The sequence below is a fragment of the Clarias gariepinus genome, chromosome 15 (genome assembly GCF_024256425.1).
Source record: "Clarias gariepinus isolate MV-2021 ecotype Netherlands chromosome 15, CGAR_prim_01v2, whole genome shotgun sequence".
In the NCBI taxonomy this organism is placed as follows: Eukaryota; Metazoa; Chordata; class Actinopteri; order Siluriformes; family Clariidae; genus Clarias; species Clarias gariepinus.
In genome coordinates, this window is record NC_071114.1 from 27,368,911 (window position 1) to 27,388,625 (window position 19,715).

Consider the following 19,715-nt stretch of genomic DNA (forward strand, 5'->3'; position numbering starts at 1 on the left):
ATATTATGTACTTTTATTCCACTCCAGTATCTGCAAAGGATTTGTTCATTGTGTTTGATGCCATTTCTGCAGATGTGGTCACGCTTTTGAGAGGGTTTTCTTTCTCAGCTTTTGTTGTTACAAAAATCCCAAACAAATGTAGGCAAAATAAGTTTTTCAGTTGCTCATCACCACAATAAAACAATTATAGCACTTTTTACTCCTTGGAAAAAAAATTCTGGACTTTACCTTATAAATATTCTCCCTGAAAAGAGAAAAAGACAACAAAGAAGAAAGTATTTAACGAAAGAACATTTGAACTAAAAGGATGATGAGGGAGAGTATGACCAGTAGGTGGCGGTATTGCAACTTATTGAATACCAACTGCTTTAAAACAAGACCAGGACTGAAGAAATATATTGTATCTCATTTTACTTCGTCCTCTGTCCCCAGGGACTACTGTCCTCCGTCTCACCATCTCCATTTTTTCCATCGCTTTCCTGCTCGTTTTTTCATCCCTGGGAGTCATGTCCATACCACGTGATCGAGTGACGTAATGGACTGTTTGAAATCCAATTTGAGAATCGGGTAGAGAGAGAGTATCCAGACTAAGGGACAACTTTAGGATTGGGATCTGATTTTAGAAATGTGGTTCAAATCGGGTTTTCAAATAAATGATAAAATAAAATAATAAAAAAAGTAATTAAATATTCATTCCTGATGCTAATCTGGATAAAGTCTTAATAAAGACTTTTATTTTGAAATGTCAACTCTTTTCCGGTTTGTATTGGAAATAATGAAAGAAGTAACAAATATGGAGGCACAAACAGAGCAAGTCGGGCTGTCTCGAGCAGAGAGAAAGGCTCTCGAAAAGGCTAAACTGATTCAGAAAGAGACTCAGAGAAATAACTTTAAACTGGTAAGCAGACCAGAGAGATTATAAACTTGTTTTTTTACTCAATTCCTAAATGTTTAATCGTTTTTTAACCAGTATTCGTTGTGAGCAGTTATGGATCCTGTATTAATCCTGTTTAAAATCAGATTAATAGACTGGATTAAAGTCCATTTTTTTTTTAGCATTCTCATGTTAGATTTGATTAGTCTGTTTTTTTTTGGTTCTGATTAAAGGAGTATTTCTCCCACAAATGAAACTTAAACAGCTGCCCCTGGTACTCCAGATTTGCACTAGTTTATTGTCAGCATGTTTATAGTTATAATAGATGGTCAAAGCTTTATGGACATAAAACCATCACATCACCATGAAGCATACAATTGTATAGAAGATTTCTGTATGCTGTAGTTTTACAATTTCCTTTCCAGAAACCAAAAAGCCAGAACCAGTTCCGGCATCACAAAACCAGCTTCATGACCGGCATTGATCTAGCAACCTCTTTAGTCCATTTTTTAAGACTATGGTAGGACCTCTGGTCAACATTCACACACACTCGGGCTACTTGGGAATGTCAGTTAGTCTAATCTGCATGTCTTTAGACTGTCGGAGGAAACCGTAGTACCCGGAGGAAACCCACCAAGCACAAGGCGAACATACTGTACAAACTCCACGCTCACAGATCCAAGGCGGGAATCGAACCCAGAACCTGGAGATATGACACCATTAAAGGAGTTCCTGGGAGACCAGCGTTTCAGATCACGTTTTTTAAGACCACTAGTGAAATGCATCAGTGCAGCAGGGGATTATATAGAGAAATGTGTTCTGTTATTTTGCGCAATTAAAAGTCCTGGTTTGACTTGAACACACCTTGTACATTCTATTATTCATTACTACAAGTATAGGGACTCTTCGTCTTTGTGTACTGATTAAATCAGGTGGCCGGGATATTAAAGAAGGCTGAATGCGAGCAAACCGAAGAGGAGCGAGCCTTACTTCAAAGGCATCAGGACACCGTCCAAGAGCTGAGCAAACGCCAGGCTCGGAGAAACACTCTGAAACGGAAACAGGAAGAGGTGGGTCGGATGGATTTTAACGTTCAGTGTGTTCCTATAGCTGGAAATCCTTTTAATATTGTTGTGAATTGATTATCTGTTAAACACAGTTTGTGCTTTGTGAATTTTTAGCTCTATGATGGAGAGGAGGATCTGAAGACCAAAGTGAAGCAGCTGGCCGAAGCGATGCGTCAGGCTCGCCACATCGTCGTCTACACAGGAGCCGGGATCAGCACGGTACCGACGGCTTTACTTTCTGTATTTTGGACTACTATACCAACACTGATTGACCTCTTAATGATGGTTCTTTGAACGTTTGCCAGGCCGCTTCGATCCCGGATTACCGCGGACCTAACGGAGTGTGGACTCAGCTACAAAAGGGGCGCGCCATCAGGTGAGTCGGCACAAGACTAAGCTCCAGCTTTCACATTGACGTCCTCTCACATTCAGCATGGACAAATCGTTCAATAATCCACTCTCTGTCCACCAGGCACTCGGATCTCAGTGAAGCTGACCCGACTCTGACTCACATGTGTATCCAGATGTTACACAAGGTCAAAATGGTAAGTGTGCAAAAATCTTCAAGGTCAAAATCCTAAGCATGGCTCACTGGCTACCTTTTCTTTGGCATGAATCTTAATAGTTGTTAAAATCTGATTAGCTGTTCAGCCTTTCATGTACTTTTTTAAAGCAGTGAAAAAAGAGCAAAAAATACGATCATGTATTAAAAATTAAATCTAAAGCTCTATTTAGATGGTGTAAGCTTTTTAAATACATTTTATATGATTATGGTCACAAGCTTCAGAAGTGTTCTGGGTAAGAATTATGAATACGCCCAGTTTACAATGCCAACACCTTTGGGACATTTTAATTTAGTCTTTTCAGATATTTCAGATGATGTAGCATGTCTATCTGTTAGGCCACTGTGCCACATGTAAGCCTACAGTACATTTATATTTCTTACCTGCAAACCTTTGTGTGTGTGATCATACCCAGGTTCAACACGTGGTCTCTCAGAATTGTGACGGTCTCCACTTGCGCAGTGGGCTTCCCAGACACGCCTTGTCGGAGCTGCATGGGAACATGTTCATCGAGGTGAGACTCCATATCCTGCACTTTATTCAGCGTCTGAAGATGTGTCGTCGAAAGTGTGATTATCGGTTAATACACCTCATCTTATATTAAACCTGCCACATCCATCTTCTCGACCTTCTCCTTTGGTTCAGGTGTGTGTATCGTGCTCTCCGGTTCGCGAAATGATCCGTCTATTCGACGTGACAGAGCGCACAGCACTGCACAGGCACGCTACAGGCCGGCGATGCCCTCAGTGCAAAGGGGAGCTCAGGGACACCATAGTACACTTCGGTGAGAGAGGCACACTGGAGCAGCCGTTAAACTGGAAAGGTGCGGCTGAGGCCGCAGAGCAGGCCGATCTCATCCTCTGTCTCGGCTCCAGTCTGAAGGTCAGCTAATAAACGACATGTTAGATTTAAAAACATGTTCTTGGTGACTTCTCTAATCCTTGGCTTTGCATTGGCAGGTTCTGAAGAAGTACGCGTGCTTGTGGTGTATGAAAAAAACTGCTGCTAAGAGACCGAAGCTATACATCGTTAACCTTCAGGTGAAGTTATCACATCTCTGTTATGTTGTTGTTGTGTGTTGTCAGTGTTGTAAATACAGATTTTTTTTTTTTTTTGTAGTGGACACCCAAAGATGACTTGGCCACCCTGAAAATACATGGGAAGTGTGATGATGTGATGCGACTCCTGATGGAAGAGTTGGGAGTTGAAATTCCGTCCTACAACAGGTAGGTCCATGACATCAGGCACAGTACGGTGATGAGACTCTTAGCAGCAGTAAAACATTTGAATGGTGCAAACGTTTTAAAACCTTAGCTCCTTGAATAACGTTACCGGACGAGGTGGCTCAGAGCCCACTGCAGTCGTTCCTGTGAACATTCAGCGTGTGAAACGCCTGACCCTTGAAAACTGACGGATAACTTGTCACCAACTTGTGGAAGAGACACATTACAGGAACTCGGCTGGAGTTATAGTCAGATCACCTGTATAGTCGTGACCTTGCTCCAAGCCATCTCCACATGTTTGAGACATTAAAGAAGTTCCTGGGAGGCCAGTGTTTTAGACGTGAAGCAAGCAGTCTGATCATGGATCCGATGTGCTGAGATAAGTGCGTTAGTGTAGCAGGGGATTATATAAGGAACTAAAGGGAGTTTTTACTCTTGTTCTGTTATTCTGCGCAGTCAATAGTCCCAGCCTGATTCGAAAACTTGAAACATTCATTATACAAGAGCACATTGCAAGGCATAAACCATAGGTTTATATGACTTAGAACTAGTTCTACTTTTAATCATGCCTTATGACCAATCAGACTTTACTTTTATTACTCCGGTGTTTCAAATTTATTTACTTAGATGTTGTTTTCAATTATTAGATCTGACGACCCCATCTTCAGCTTGGCCATTCCTCTCAGACAGGATGAAGAGGATGGTCACAGCCGTAGAACTTTAACGCCCCTAGCTGATCTGGAGCATCCAGAGACTGATTCAGCGAATCAAGATGAAGAGACGGAAGTACAGGGTGGCTGGTTTGGACGAGGTTACTCCAAAGCAAGGAAGAAAAGAAAATCATTATAGTGATACCCAAAGTACTTAATAATTTATGAATATACAGCAAATCAAGCTACCTTGGTTTATTATTATGAGACAATTTGGTCACCTGTATAACTAAAAATTCTTTACTAAGCAGCACAGATTTATTCTTTAAGGAGAGTTAGTGAGGTTTCCATTTAAACTGCCAAAGGAATGAAGAGTAAAAAAAAATAGACTTATAACCTATCAAGTCTAGTAGGTGTATTCTTATATTCTGATTACAGTATTTGATGGAAGGATATTGTATTTAGCAATTGTAAATATATTTTGGAAATTAAATTTCCAAGATTTTATTTCATAAAAAGGAAGACAGAAAAAACTCTCAGGTAAAATAATTAAACCAGCCTAGACCTCAGTATAAAGCTTTTTCTGCTGTAAATAATTACCATTTTAATGCCGTGTGGAACATTTCTGTAAAATATTAATTGCATTAAGACTGTGCCAGTTTTTCAGTATTATCCATTTGCACCTTACGTTCATTCTCTCAGGTAATTAGCAAAACTTGACATATTCAATTCTGTTTAGAATCAGTGTTGAGAGAAGCTAAACAAAGTCAAATTCTGACTTCTATGTGGTGGAGTTTTGTTTTACATGTTGCATCACATCTAGAGTATGCAAGGTTAAAAAATTAAAGAAATCTGTAGTGCAGATTTTATAAAAGTAGCTTGCTACCTAGTACAAAGCCAGTTTTTGAATAATGTATAGCAATGGTTGGTTGGTTGGATTATTTTTTTCATTGTTTTTTAAATTAATTTTTTATTTTCTGTTAACCACCAGAGCACACATGCAGCTCAAATTCTCTTCATGTTCTGCTTCCTAAGCTCAAACCACCTTCCAATCACCTCAAGTTATACAAACCCGTTATTTTTATCTGCATTACTAACAATCTATTCTAGCCAGGACAGGTTAGACTAGCCAGTTAGCTAATACTAGCTGGTAAAAATTATTGTTATATGGTTATATTTCTATCACGTTGTGTGAGCTGTTATTTGTTTTCATATCGGTATTTAAAAAATCTATTTTTACTGTAGAAAAAAAACTTAAAATGTTCAAGCACCCTTGCAGTTGTCATTAGGTCAAAATCTTAACACTGTTTATGGTAGCAGACCAACGTTCATGGAAATTATTTCAGAACATTCAATTTACAGACAACTAGTAATAAACAATTTTAGAGCGGGATTTGTTGTAGCTTTCTGTAGAATATTATAGCCTTATACAGTCAATGTAATTCAGTACATACTGAATGTACAGCTTAACAGCTATCAAGATGCGTATATGATTTTTATTTCGAAGGAACAACTTCACAAACATCTCTCTAGCAATTTAACAGTGACTCCATCAGGTCTCATAACACTATGTTTACATGCTGAGTTAATGGCAAAGTCTTAAATTACTGTGGAAATGTACTGATCCTCAGACAAACCAGAATTATGTCTAGAGACTAACATGTCTCCTATGCTTACGTTATATTTTCCTTAATGCAACTAAAGTTTTTTATTTTTATGATTATGTTAATTATTTTAAGATGTAAATCATGTTGGTTTTTGTATTTTCCATTGAGAAAACCACTAAGTGTTTTACTGCACCTGTAACTTGAACTTTTTTGTGGTGTCAGAAATAAAAAAAATTGTTCATTATATTTCTTACTCATTTGTAACATACTGCATGATAAGTGTTTGCAGCCATTGTACTGAGATTTCTGAGCCACAAAATTTAAACAGGTTTTAACTTTGAAATTAAATGCTATGATTAAACTATTATGTTGTTATAACATAACTAATATAGATATGTTTATAACTATTTGCTAATAGGAATCTTACAAATTTTAATACTTTTAATTTTATTACTGCCTAAATTTAAAAAATATTTTATCCATGTATCCTACTGAAGTTTAATTGATTTAATCGAACATTAAACTGTCTAAAATTATACAAGGGCTTTAGCAGAAAATAGAAACCAATTGTTTTGTCAGTTTATTGCTGCTTCTTTTGGGTTTATGGGCAGTTGGTACAGTTCTGCCATCTACTGGACTGGAGTGTGGAGTAATGCGCTATGGCATTTTAACAATCAACAATACAAGCAACCAAATGCTTATTAGTTACTTTTAATAGTTTTAATATTTTAAACCTGTAAGAAACCTGATTTATTAGCTGCTTGAAATAAATCAGACTATTCTGACATTAAAGTAGTGAGTAAACTTTAATGCTATTGAAGGGAATTGAAAATCACAATACCCAAAAAATTGAATGGAACTGACTGTCTAACTAAAATTCACAGCTCTAGTATCTAGATAATTCAAATGGCTTCATTAAGAAGTAAAGAACCATAATATCCCTCTTTTTTCCGACAAGAATATGGGAAGAAACAAACGTTTAAATCTTTTATCCAAGTAAATTTTAATAAAAAGAGAATGACCTTTACTGGCAAGCTGAAACAACCACCTGTTTTCCGGTGTATTCTTGTCAGACAAAAAAAAAATACATTTAACTTGAGGGTTTGATCCCAGTTATTGTATTGAATTCTTTACATTTTCTGGTAAAAAAATAAAAATTCACTAAAGCTGTCACTATAGCTTTATCCAGCAGTGATCAGTTTCTGTACAGCACTGATCAGTTCTGGGAAATGCGTGTTCTGAAAATGTCCACGGTCTGTATATTTATGAAGCTCCGCCTTCAATCCATCAGCTACTTCCTGTTGCTCCTCCCACGGTAGGAAAGGGTCGTCTGTGGAGCCGAACTGGATGATGTGTTTCACGTTTGCTCTGATCCTCTCCCACTCCCATGGACGGTTGAAATACCCTGGGTGAGGGGGAAAAAGAGAAAAACATTTCGTTATCTTATACCCAATAACCAAAAACATGTTATGTTACACTAAGGATTTTACAAACTCTAACACTCAAGACTCTTTCACAAGTGATAAATAAGCATCGCCTTACAGAAACTTTACCATGTCAATGATCAGACATACCTGTATTTGTTACATAACATCACCTGTTTAAATCCATTTATCAGATCCGTGAAGGTCTGCCATACATTAATCAAGAATTATTTATAAGGAGCTAGAAATACTATCAAGGCTGCACTTATAAACAATTAATCAACACCAGTGTGAAATACATAAGGAAAAAACACACCGCTCTCTCTCTCATTCTCGTCTCCCAGGTCAGAGGTGTAGGCGCCCACTAAAATGATGCCGAATACCCTGTGGGTCTCACTGTACCTAAAAAGCAGGAGGGGTTCAAAAAGGTTTCATCATTTATTAAAACAGAAATCATTTAGTTATCAGAACTGTTCTGGTTGTCACAAAAGTCTTGACAAGGGTGCCAAATATTTATTTAAAAATATTTGTGACAGTTCAGCAACTGTGCAAAAGGGTGTGCCGCTTTTTAGTAGGACGGCAACACGATGACAGAAAACAGGCGGCTCATCACATGTCCACTACCTCATTGCAGCAGCTGCTCCTGAGCTGTGCCCGACGATCACCGTGTCCTCGTCACACCGCAGCTCTTTCTCCATGAACGGCAGCCAAATGCTTTCTCTGGCCGTCACTGTTACACCAAACAGAAGGGAAACCGAAATCATAAATCACATGAGAGCTTTGAACTCTTTAACTGTGTTTATGTATCTTTATGTACCTGGGTCTGGCATGTTCCTCAGCTCACTGCACACTCCTGGGATCTGCACAATAAGCACAATGATTGATTGATTGATTGATTGATTGATAGATATGTAGCTAGATACAAATATATACATTGGAGTTTTCACTCCAAATTTTGATTGTTTATTTTATTACTCCTTATTACTTTATTGCTCTGCATAGGTGATTCTTTTATGCAGAAAAGTTTTCAAAAGCATTTTTAGCTTATGCTTTATTTTTGTATGTGTCCAAGACTTTTGCACAGTACTATAAGTAAAAAAAGTTGTTAGGTTTTACTGAGCTTGCTGGAGAATATGAGTTTTTCTGGTAACTTTGTCACACTCGCTCCTTTCTAATTTCATGCAAATCCCAGGAGCGTACATGAGGTTTTTTGTTTCCATCTGAAAACTGGTCTGTCTTGTACTATATTTCTTACTTTAAAGCCATGCATATATTCTCCTGTAATGTTATTTATTTATTAATTTTTAAGTTATAGGAAATACTGAATGATTTTGTACATAATTATGCAGACATGATAAAACATATATAACAAAATTGGTACAGCATAAGACTTTTGCACAGTATATATATATATATATATATATATATATATAGAGAGAGAGAGAGAGAGAGAAAGAGAGAGAAAGAAAGAGAGAGAGAGAGAGATAGATAGATAGATAGATCAAATTCAAATAAAATTTTATTTGTTACATACATAGCCGTATGATATGCATTGATGCTTAAATGACTGCCTATGACCTAGTTTGGACAATTTCATGCTCCTAACTTTGGGGGAACAGTTTGGAGACGGCCCCTTCCTGTTCCAACATGACTTCACACCAGACCAAGGTCCATAACTACATAGATGAGCAAGTTTGGTGTGGAAGAACTTGACTGTCCTTAACCCCATAGATCACCTTGGGATGAATTAGAGCGGAGACTGTGAGCCAGGCCTTCTTGTCCAACCTCAGTGTCTGACCTCACAAAAGTGCTTGGTCAAAAAAAAAAAACACACTTCTAAACCATTTGGAAAGCCTTCCCAGAAGAGTTAAAGCTGTTTCAGCTGCAATGGGTGGGCCAACATCACATAGACACGTAAATAGATATATGATGCAGATAGACAAACAGATTGATAGATACATAGACAGACAGACAGACAAACACATAGATACATAGATTCTCTTTGTATGAGAAGTTTTGTATGATTCTCAAAACTTTTGGCCACAGCTGTACACACAGACACACACAAACATAGACAGAAAAACAGACAAACAAACTAGATGTTTGGTTTGGTTTGGTGGTTACACACCAACCTGTAAATGCTTCACTGTTTATCTCTTTTGCACAATGATGATTACTGGACTACTTTTTGCACTAATTCCTCAATTCTCGCCACTGTTTTAAGGAAGGTTATTGTTCACCCACTACCTTAACACCATATTTTATGTTCTGTTTATGTCGTGGTTGCGCACTGTCACTTTGTTGTTGCTCTTGTTTGCACATTTGCACGTGCACTTTATGTTGTCTATAAAAATGTTATACTTAGCTATTTAGTTTTTGTTAATTTATGTTGTAATTTATGTTAGGTCTCTCTGTCCTGTCTCTGCTAGCCAGTTAACTAGGCCTCTTGGTTAGCTAGTTTAGTGTCTTTGTTAATTTATGTTGTAAATTTATGTTGCATGTAGCACCTTGGTCCTGGAGGTACGTTGTTTCGTTTCACTGTGTACTAACTGTATATGGTTGTAACAAACAGATATATAGCTACACAGACAGGCAGACAGATACATAGACATTCAGACAAACAGACAGACACATAGAGAGACAGACAAACAGATACAGACAGACACACAGATACAGACAGACACATAGATACAGACAGACACATAGAGAGACAGACACACAGATACAGACAGACACATAGAGAAACAGATAGACAGATATAGACAGACACATAGAGAGACAGACACACAGATACAGACAGACACATAGAGAGACAGACACACAGATACAGACAGACACATAGAGAAACAGATAGACAGATATAGACAGACACATAGAGAGACAGACACACAGATACAGACAGACACATAGAGAGACAGACAGATAGAGAGACACATAGAGAGACAGACACATAGAGACACAGACAGACAGATACAGACAGACACATAGAGAGACAGAGAAACAAACAGATATAGACAGACACATAGAGAAACAGATAGACAGATATAGACAGACACATAGAGAGATAGACACACAGATACAGACAGACACATAGAGAGACAGACAGATAGAGAGACACATAGAGAGACAGACACATAGAGACACAGACAGACAGATACAGACAGACACATAGAGAGACAGACAAACAAACAGATACAGACAGACACAGAGAGATAGACACACAGATACAGACAGACACATAGAGAGACAGACAGATAGAGAGACACATAGAGAGACAGACACATAGAGACACAGACAGACAGATACAGACAGACACATAGAGAGACAGACAGACAGATACAGACAGACACATAGAGAGACAGACAAACAAACAGATACAGACAGACACATAGAGAGACAGACACATAGAGAGACAGACACATAGAGAGACAGACAGATAGAGAGACACATAGAGAGACAGACAGATACAGACAGACACATAGAGAGACAGACAAACAAACAGATACAGACAGACACATAGAGAGACAGACAGATACAGACAGACACATAGAGAGACAGACAGACACATAGAAAGACAGACAGACACACATAGAGAGACAGACAGATACAGACAGACACATAGAGAGACAGACACATAGAGAGACAAACAGACAGATAGACACATAGAGAGACAGACAGACAGACAAACAGATACAGACAGACACATAGAGAGACAGACAGACAGATAGACACATAGAGAGACAGACAGATAGATAGACACATAGAGAGACAGATAGATAGATAGACACATAGAGAGACAGATAGATAGACACATAGAGAGACAGACAGACAGACAAACAGACAGACAGACACATAGAGAGACAAACAGACAGACAGACACATAGAGAGACAAACAGACAGACAGACACATAGAGAGACAGACAGACACATAGAGAGACAGACACATAGAGAGACAGACAGATAGATAAATAGACAGAAAAGGGCAGTTAGACAGACAGATAAATACCTTATTGAGGTGTTTATTGCTCCAGCCGTACCAGTTACTGTGCTGAACATCTCCTGCTCCGTTCCCCGGGACTATCACCACTCTCTTTACAGGCATGTCTGCTGCTCCAGAGTTACGGTCTAATACAGCATTACACTTATCACCAGCTCACACGAGCGCTTCTTCTTCTACTGATTCTGCTTCTCCCAGAGCGTGAGAGTGAGAGTATACCGCCACCTGCCGGAGTAATCAGCGTTAACATGCAGAGCAGAGCTGGTAGAGTGTGTACTGTACTACAGCAGGGTGTACAGCCAGGGCCAAAGGTTTTGAGAATGAGGCAAATATATATATTTTCACAAAGACTGCTGCTTCAGGGGTTTTTTTGTGTCTTTTTGTCAGATGTAGAAGTATAATTACAAGCATTTCATAAGTGTCAAAGGCTTTTATTAACAATAACATGAAGTTTATGTAAAGATAAATATTTGCAATGTTTACCTTTCTTTTTTAACACCTCTGCAATTGAGCCCGGTCTGCTGTCAATCAATATCTCGGCCACATCCTGACTGATGGCAGCCCCTTCTTACATAATTAATGCTTGAAGTTTGTCCAACAGCATCTTGGGGATTGACCACAAGTTTGCAATGGGATTAAGATCCTGGCCATGGACCTAAAATTTAGATTTTTTCCCTGAGCCACTTAGTTATCACTTTTGCCTTAAGGCAAGGTGCTCTATCATGCTGGAAAAGGCATTGTTCATCACCAAACTGTTCTTGGACTTATGGCTGTGTTCTTAGGCTAAATTGTATGCCCACTTACAGTAATGGTCTCAGGATGCTTTACTGTTGGCATGAGACAGAACTGATGGTAGCGCTCACCTTTTCTTCTCCGTACAAGCTTTTTTTCCCTGATGGCCCAAACAATCAGTATGGTGATTTATCATACTAAATAAATTTACCCCAGTCCTCAGTAGTCCATTTCCTGTACAATTGGCAGAATATCAGTCTGTGTTTTTTCTGGAAAGAAGTGGCTTCTTTGCTGCCCTTCTTGAAATGTATGAATATTAAATATTTGTATGATTCTTAAAACCTTTGGCCACAGCTGTACACACACACACACACACACACACACACACACACACACACACACACACACACACACACACACCTTTTCATATATAATATACTCATATGATGCAGTAAAATGAAGTCTAATGAGTACATTTAATTAAATTGTACATGTACATTTAATTGAATTTTATATTAAATTAAATTTTATACAAGAGATTCAGGATATATGGGGTTGTGATGCAAATTTTTTATTTTTTTTTGACAACATAATTTCAGGACACTATGAAATGCATAATACTCTTTTTATTGCAATTTTCTTGTATACTGGTTTATTTGATGTAATTTAATTTTTATGCTCTTTTTTCTTTAAATCACAAAATAATATATTGTTTAAAAACATTTTATATAATTTATAGAATATTATTACATTATATTAGATTTTATTTTATCAACTAAGTTAACATAATTAGGGAGGATAAAAGGAGCAATAAGTAGCTCATAACAAAAAATTACAAAATAAAGAAATAACATCTGGAAAAAGCAACAAAAAAAAAAACACTGGAAAGGAGCGCCTGATGTAAAAAATTTCATCATATATATATATATCTCATAAAAATGTAAAATTCTAACAGCTTTGGAGTTTTCCAAGAACTTAATGCTCTCTAAATATTCTACAGTGTCATTTATGAATACAAGAAGTACTGTATATTATTATTACATTTACATTTATGAATAAAAAAAGGCAATTATAAAGATTTTAAGATATTTATGCTAATCAGGTGGCATAGTAATGTTGTGCTTAGGCCACTGTGGCTTGTACCTCCAGGGTCGAGGGTTCGATTTCTGCCTCTGGTCTGTGTGCATAAAGTTATAGAAGATATATATGTGTGTGTGTGTGTGTGTGTGTGTATTTTAATTATTTAGTAATTAAGTAATTTATATGCTTCATTTTTGCAGATAACATTTTATTGTATTGTATGTTATTGTATAGGTGAGACTTTGCAAAGAGACCATGAGACAAAACAAGGAAATTTATCAGAATTTTATCCAGTTGAATTTCATTTAGGCTGACAGAGGCAGCAGGTCACCACGTGGCGGCGTGACGAGCGCATGCTTGGCTGAGTCACGTGATCCCGAACCCGGAAGCTCGACTCAAAACCCGACGGTTAATCTACAAACAGGTATAGAGGATTATTTTTGTCATTTGTTAACACTGCTATTTTACTAATTTTACAGGGGCAGTGTTACCGTCAGCAGAATGCTGTAATGTGCACTATTATACTGTAATGTGATATGAGAGCTGAGTGTGTGTGTGTGTGTGATGTAAACAGAGGAGCTTTAGTGAAGCGACTCAGAGGTGGATATCAGATAAACATCACACTTTAACCGTGTTATTGTGACACTTTCCGTTTGCAGTTTGGTTTCAGCGGTTATCTGGAAACCTAAAGTCTATAACCAAGGGAAAACAGCTGCTCTGGTAAGTTATTTACCTCATTATTGCCTCAAAACGTTTATAATAAATGTAGATTTTGTAGTCATAGACTTACTATCCTACCCTGCTTTAACATTTACTACTGGGATCAAACTACTTCAGCATTACTACTGAGAAATCTCTTCACTTTATATACTCAGTTATTAGATGTTTTGACAGGGAGCCAAAACTTATTTCAAACATTTTAACTTCAACAAAATTGTGTAGCCCTTAAAACTACTAATTTTTTTTTTTTTTAGCACAACCTAGGCAATATGATCAAATGAAATTAATTTCATTTTAACCCACTATGACAAACATGTTTACAAATAAACATCAATTGTTACCAATGTTACCCAACTGAGCAAGAATGTTAAAAATTGGCAAAGAAATGGCACAGATTTACATGATCATGTGTTTTCTGATTGTTTTCGGTTCTTTCGATTGACCAAAACATAATAATAATATGCTTGTTTTAAGAGTTCAAAATTTTTTGCAGTGTCATTCCCATATACCGGTAGTGGTCAAATTTTTAAAAGTAATGATAAGTTTTGTTATTGAAATGAGGCTCTGGCTGATTTACATGAATTCATTTGCAGAAATTTTCATACTAGACTAAACCAAAGGTAAAAGCCTTTGAATGATGTTAAAGGTCAGCTGTTTATTTTAGTGCATAAGGCTCTGAAATGCCTGAATACTAGCGGCTGAAATGAGTTTTCTCAGAAGGTTAGTTGGCTTTTCTCTTAGAGATACTGTAGGATGAGAAACTCAGTCATCCGTGAGAAACTCAGAGTAGAGCCACTGCTCCTTTGCATGGAAAGGAGTCAGTTGAGATGGTTCGGGCATCTAGTAAGGATGTCACCAGGACGCCTCCCTAGGGAGATGTTCTTGGCACGTTCAGCTGGAAGGAGGCCATGAGTTAGACCCGTGGTTCTCAAAGTGTGGGGCGCGCCCCACTAGTGGGGAATATAGACATGACAGGTGGGGCGCAACGAACGGGAGGAAATTAGTGAAAAATAATAGGAAAGTACCTATTCTAATTCATGCTTTTATTTATTGACAATAAAGATCAGACACTCGAAACTAAACAATCACACGCAAAGAAATGGATCATAAATACAAGTAAATTAAAATAACATTAGAAAAAAAGTGGAACTATAGTGCAACAATAACGGTTTAACGTCGGCATGTTAATTGCAGAAGGACAATATATAAGGAAACATTCGGTATTATATATGTAATTTTATTTATTTCAATGTGTATGCTAATGTTTCTGTATTTTTGTTAAAAATTAATATTTTATCAGGCAGTACTAGTCTGGCATTTCTAATTTCCAGTGTGGCAACAAAGTTGCTTTTTGATCCTTCAGGCGCTGAACAGAAGGGAAGATCAATATCGTTCTACGCTTTTTGTTGGTGTGCGACATTTTGCAATGATCCCTAAATCATCCGTTGCACCGGAGAGAATAATGGTGTTTATGCTTTTAAACATGTATAATTTAAGGCGGATGTGTCTCAAAGACAATGTAGAGAGGAAATATATGTGGGTATCTTATTTGCGGGTTTATTTACACAGCTATTGAATTCGGAGATGCGAATATAAAACTAACTTTACCGCAGACACAAACCGGGTCAGTAGCGTACTGTATGTAATGATGAAGCCTATGTTGCGCTTGGATTCATGGTGGGGATGGTAAGAGCAGAGGAGAGACCTGTGTCTGTTTTATGTCTTAAACCGCTGGCAGCAGACAGCATGAGACCGAACAAAGTAGAAAGACACTTAGAGACAACACACCCCAGTCACGTTAATAAACCGCTCGACTTCTTTGAAAGAAAGCTCTAGATAAGTGACGAAGAAAGCCTGTTATAGAAATTGCACGTGTATTTTATCTGTTTTGAACTTGGTGTTATTTAATCTTATTGGTTTCGAAATTGATATTTCAATAAATACTAAACTTGGCCGATTTCGTTATCATTTTGTTGACAAGTGGGGCTTGAAAATTTGCCCACCCCCTTAAGTGGGGAATGACAGATAATGTTTGAGAATCACTGGGTTAGACCAAGGAATAGGTGGAGAGAATATATAGAGATTATATCTCCACACAGTTGTTTTCAATACAATACAATAGTGAGTATACAAGAGGTGCAGTCCAGGTGTCTTACATTTGATGTGGCTTGGTTTTATTTCCACAGATCTGCATTTAATCGAGATGACTTACACGCTCAGCCTTGCTGCGGCTCTTTTCGTGGCCTTTATTGTGTCCGCGAGCAGCTCGGAACCAACCGTGGACCCGAATGTGGTCAAAGCGGCCAACTTTGCCATCGAGTCACGGAATCGAATGACGAACTCTATTTATTTGTATAAAGTCGTGGACATCCTGTCTAACTCTGCTGAGGTTAGTGCTGCGTACCTATCATGTACATCATCTAAAAAAACATTTGGCAAATACATTTGATAAAAACAGTAAAACTAATATAAAAAGTGTTTTTTTTTTTTTTAAGTAGGTGCTACAATGTGTAACGGTGAGCAATTGGGCAATTGCACTGAAATAAAATGCATGCAGTTATTGGAAAATACTGTAATCACCTACGAGGGATGGTTTTAACTCTTTCTCACGTTCATTCTGTAGTTTATTATTTTCCCGAAACAAAATGCTTGCAAGTCTTTTGTTCTTTATTTAAGAATTGTTCTGCCAATGGAAGTAAAGAATTAGCACTTGATTTAAATTTAATTCAGTGACTTTATTAGTTTATATGAGTTTTTTTATTATTTAATTGAAAATGATGTATGGTAATTTACTTTTAAACGTAATTATAAATTTTACAATTAAAAACTTTAATTATTTAACTTTAGTTTTGGGTTAGGTTAACTTTAGTTAACCTTCATGGCTCACTAGAGGCCGCAGCTCACTTTTTGTGGAAACTGCACTAAAAGTTAAATATTTGAGATTATTTTTCCAGTTCTGGACTTTATCCTCTCATAAGACTCCTAATAAAGATTTGGCAGTTTGTCACCCATCAGCTGCTTAGATGTTAACAGATTCAGTTACTGCATCAGAATAATCACACGTTCTTTCCCTATCTTGTTATCGTGTTGTCCTGAGACCTGGTTCATGTGACTTGAGGTCACATGATCAGCTTATTCTGCATTTGACTAAAGCTCATAACTTGGCTTTCGACTAACAAAAACTAAACAAAAGAAAGTGCTAGTTTATATTCTGAATGACTCTACACTGACTGTGTGGTACTGAAACCATATGTCACTCATTATAATAAGCAAAGCAGATTGTTGACACTTGAAAATGATGTGATGTAAGATGAATGGCGTGTAAAGATCAGAAAAAGAAAAAACGGTATCATAAACACCTTATTACACATTGAAGTAGGATACTGTACAGCCCTCTTTAGGGCTCTTTCGTTTATGTTCACATTAACCAGCTTGAGAAGTGACTCGAATGTGTATACACAAAAATATTTATTTGCAGATCGGATCTGAGTCACTTTCATACATGATCCTAGATCAGGTGTATATCCGAAACATGTTCATGACACGAGAACGGGAACATCATAATTCATACGATTTTCAGATTTACTTCTGAGCATGCATAGGGTTGCTGAGGTCATCAGTCCACACCGGCAGCTCAGGGATTTTATTTCAAAATTGGAGGACAGTGAAGGAAGTGAAATCATTGATTTAGTAGATTTAGTAGATATTTGGGGCAATCAGTCCTAACTGCTTGTTGTTCTCCAAAGCAAAATCCTGAGCATTTTTTGATCAAATCTAATGCACTGTGCTCGCACAAATATGATGTGTTTTAAAGATGTATAAATGCGCCATTTCAGAAGACAGACGCATCCACATTCGGATAAAAGTCACTTGTAATTATTGCATTGTTACGTGAAAATCCCCCCCAAAAAATCTGAATTTACCAATGTGGCTTGTAATGTGATTGTATCAATAGTTTATGAGTGACTTTTAAACATCTTGTTCTGTGTGCCTCAGATAATCCCCCCAGCCCATGTGAAATACACCTTACAAGTGCGAGCTGCTCAGACGAACTGCAGGAACAACGGCAGCATGAACCCGGAGGACTGCAGCGTCGCGGATAACGCACAGGCAAGAAACTGTGTTTCATAACCTGTCTCTGGTATCCTCCGGTTCATAGTTAGGACTTGGCTACCATGGAAACTGTACACACTTATGTACAGCATATGTGCACTTCCACTGTATACTGTGCACATTCAGTGACAGCTTTTTTTTTTTTAATATAGGTGATGATCTGCGACTTTGTGGTTTTGGCAGTTCCAGGAGACAACACGGTTCCTCAGTCGCTTCTGTCACAGGACTGTGACTGATGCAGGCACGACTAAATTGCATTGTAGCTGATTCAGAAATCTAGAGCTTGTTACTAAGAAAAAGAAGGAGCTATCTGTTATCTGTTTTCTGTTTCCTGTAGAAGCTACATACTGAACGAAACACTAACTGGCATGCTGTTGTAGAAAAATAATCAACAACGAGGTGACATAATGCATTTTGAAGTAAAGCAGTGTTCCTGTTCCCACCCTGTAGTTGATTATTTTTCTATAAAAGAATGTCCTCATGTAGTTTATTCCTTTTTTACCACAGCAGTTTGCGATCGTTCTTTATTCATTAAAGATTGATTTTATACAATTGTAGTTACATGAAATGTCATGGAACAAGAAATCCATATATAAATCGTTGCCATAGAAACAATGACACTGTTACAGAAAATGAATGAAGAACCTTCTGACCAATCAGATTCGCGAAATCTAATTTAGCAGCGCTGTGGTAAAAATGTGTTAGCATTGTTTTAACGTTAGAGTGGAGGTGTAATAGCACTTTTAAGCACTTTTCTTCTTTGTCTAAATGGATCCAGAGTTATTATGTACTATTAGTATTAGTGACGTGTTTTAAATGAATATGTAAATGAACCATAATAAGTTGTTGTTGGCGGGGGCTATTACTTTATTTTTAGAGGCAAAGAGAGCAGTGTGTGTCACTACAGCATAATTATTAATGCCTGACCTTCAGTTTGAATGCAGAAACATCTAGTTGCAGGAAGAAACATTCTTGAGAGGCCACAGTAGATCATTTGCGTGCTTTTGTACACATCAGCCAAAACATTAACACCACTGCCAGGTGAACTGAATGACATTATATACCAGTAAACTTGTGACAGGATTATGAGGTCATTTATACCCACAGGGACCAAACACCAGTCCATCCGACCTGAACCAACAGAAAAACCAATGTAGCACAAATTGCTGAGAAACATCATTGCTGGCCACAATAGAGAGGTATCAGAACCCTCGGTCCACCACATGGGGTCCATCAGGCAAAGAGCATAAGGTTGTTGATCTGGCCATCAAATTCTCCGAATCTTTTACCGGACAAACAAGTCCAAACCACCCCGCAACCCACAGCACCCAAAAGGGTCCACTGCCAATGTCACGAGGGGAAACCCAAAACTTAGGTGGTTTTAATGTTATTGGTGATCTGTGTGTGTAAAAATGCTAATTGTGTAGAAGATAAATGATCGGATTTGTGTGGGTATTTACGCACCACCACTGCTGATATTGTTGCAGATACAATAAATACAATAAACCTGAATTAAATAGAAGATTTTTTTTTTCTGTCTCTCTTGTCCTTTGAGCCAGTCTACACATTTTAACTTGTGGAAATGTTATTTTTTTTATTACTTTATTTTTTTTTTAAAGAATTATAAATAAAATTACACTACTACTAAAAATAAAGAGAGCTGAA

General features: G+C 37.6%; 3 protein-coding genes across 3 annotated transcripts; 2 read left to right on the forward strand and 1 right to left on the reverse strand.

Annotated features, from left to right (window-relative positions):
* The first annotated feature begins 775 nt into the window (after positions 1 to 775).
* On the forward strand, positions 776 to 6,194 carry sirt7 (sirtuin 7). The gene is made up of 10 exons (XM_053512465.1): positions 776 to 898; positions 1,807 to 1,944; positions 2,056 to 2,160; positions 2,247 to 2,317; positions 2,414 to 2,486; positions 2,920 to 3,018; positions 3,150 to 3,386; positions 3,464 to 3,544; positions 3,624 to 3,730; positions 4,375 to 6,194. The coding sequence occupies exons 1-10, from the start codon at positions 776 to 778 to the stop codon at positions 4,574 to 4,576; spliced, it is 1,236 nt and encodes a 411-aa protein (XP_053368440.1). The 3' UTR covers positions 4,577 to 6,194.
* Positions 6,195 to 6,968: 774 nt separating this feature from the next.
* Positions 6,969 to 11,576, reverse strand: rbbp9 (retinoblastoma binding protein 9). The gene is made up of 5 exons (XM_053513622.1): positions 11,415 to 11,576; positions 8,226 to 8,268; positions 8,033 to 8,138; positions 7,725 to 7,810; positions 6,969 to 7,389 (listed from the first exon to the last, which is right to left on the reverse strand). The coding sequence occupies exons 1-5, from the start codon at positions 11,508 to 11,510 to the stop codon at positions 7,166 to 7,168; spliced, it is 555 nt and encodes a 184-aa protein (XP_053369597.1). The 5' UTR covers positions 11,511 to 11,576; the 3' UTR covers positions 6,969 to 7,165.
* Positions 11,577 to 13,563: 1,987 nt separating this feature from the next.
* On the forward strand, positions 13,564 to 19,574 carry zgc:194981 (uncharacterized protein LOC561073 homolog). The gene is made up of 5 exons (XM_053512469.1): positions 13,564 to 13,641; positions 13,877 to 13,937; positions 16,124 to 16,326; positions 17,934 to 18,047; positions 18,203 to 19,574. Exons 3-5 carry the CDS (start codon positions 16,141 to 16,143, stop codon positions 18,284 to 18,286), a joined length of 384 nt encoding a protein of 127 aa, XP_053368444.1. The 5' UTR covers positions 13,564 to 13,641; positions 13,877 to 13,937; positions 16,124 to 16,140; the 3' UTR covers positions 18,287 to 19,574.
* Positions 19,575 to 19,715: the final 141 nt, after the last annotated feature.

Coding starts and splice junctions, on each gene's coding strand:
- sirt7 (XM_053512465.1), top strand. CDS start 776: ATGAAAGAAGTAACAAATATGGAGGCACAAACAGAGCAAGTCGGGCTG. Junction 2,161..2,246: donor CAGGAGCCGGGATCAGCACG/GTACCGACGGCT, acceptor AACGTTTGCCAG/GCCGCTTCGATCCCGGATTA. Junction 3,731..4,374: donor GAAATTCCGTCCTACAACAG/GTAGGTCCATGA, acceptor TTCAATTATTAG/ATCTGACGACCCCATCTTCA.
- rbbp9 (XM_053513622.1), bottom strand. CDS start 11,510: ATGCCTGTAAAGAGAGTGGTGATAGTCCCGGGGAACGGAGCAGGAGAT. Junction 8,139..8,225: donor GAGGAACATGCCAGACCCAG/GTACATAAAGAT, acceptor TTGGTGTAACAG/TGACGGCCAGAGAAAGCATT. Junction 7,390..7,724: donor CGAGAATGAGAGAGAGAGCG/GTGTGTTTTTTC, acceptor CCCCTCACCCAG/GGTATTTCAACCGTCCATGG.
- zgc:194981 (XM_053512469.1), top strand. CDS start 16,141: ATGACTTACACGCTCAGCCTTGCTGCGGCTCTTTTCGTGGCCTTTATT. Junction 16,327..17,933: donor TCCTGTCTAACTCTGCTGAG/GTTAGTGCTGCG, acceptor TGTGTGCCTCAG/ATAATCCCCCCAGCCCATGT. Junction 18,048..18,202: donor GCGTCGCGGATAACGCACAG/GCAAGAAACTGT, acceptor TTTTTAATATAG/GTGATGATCTGCGACTTTGT.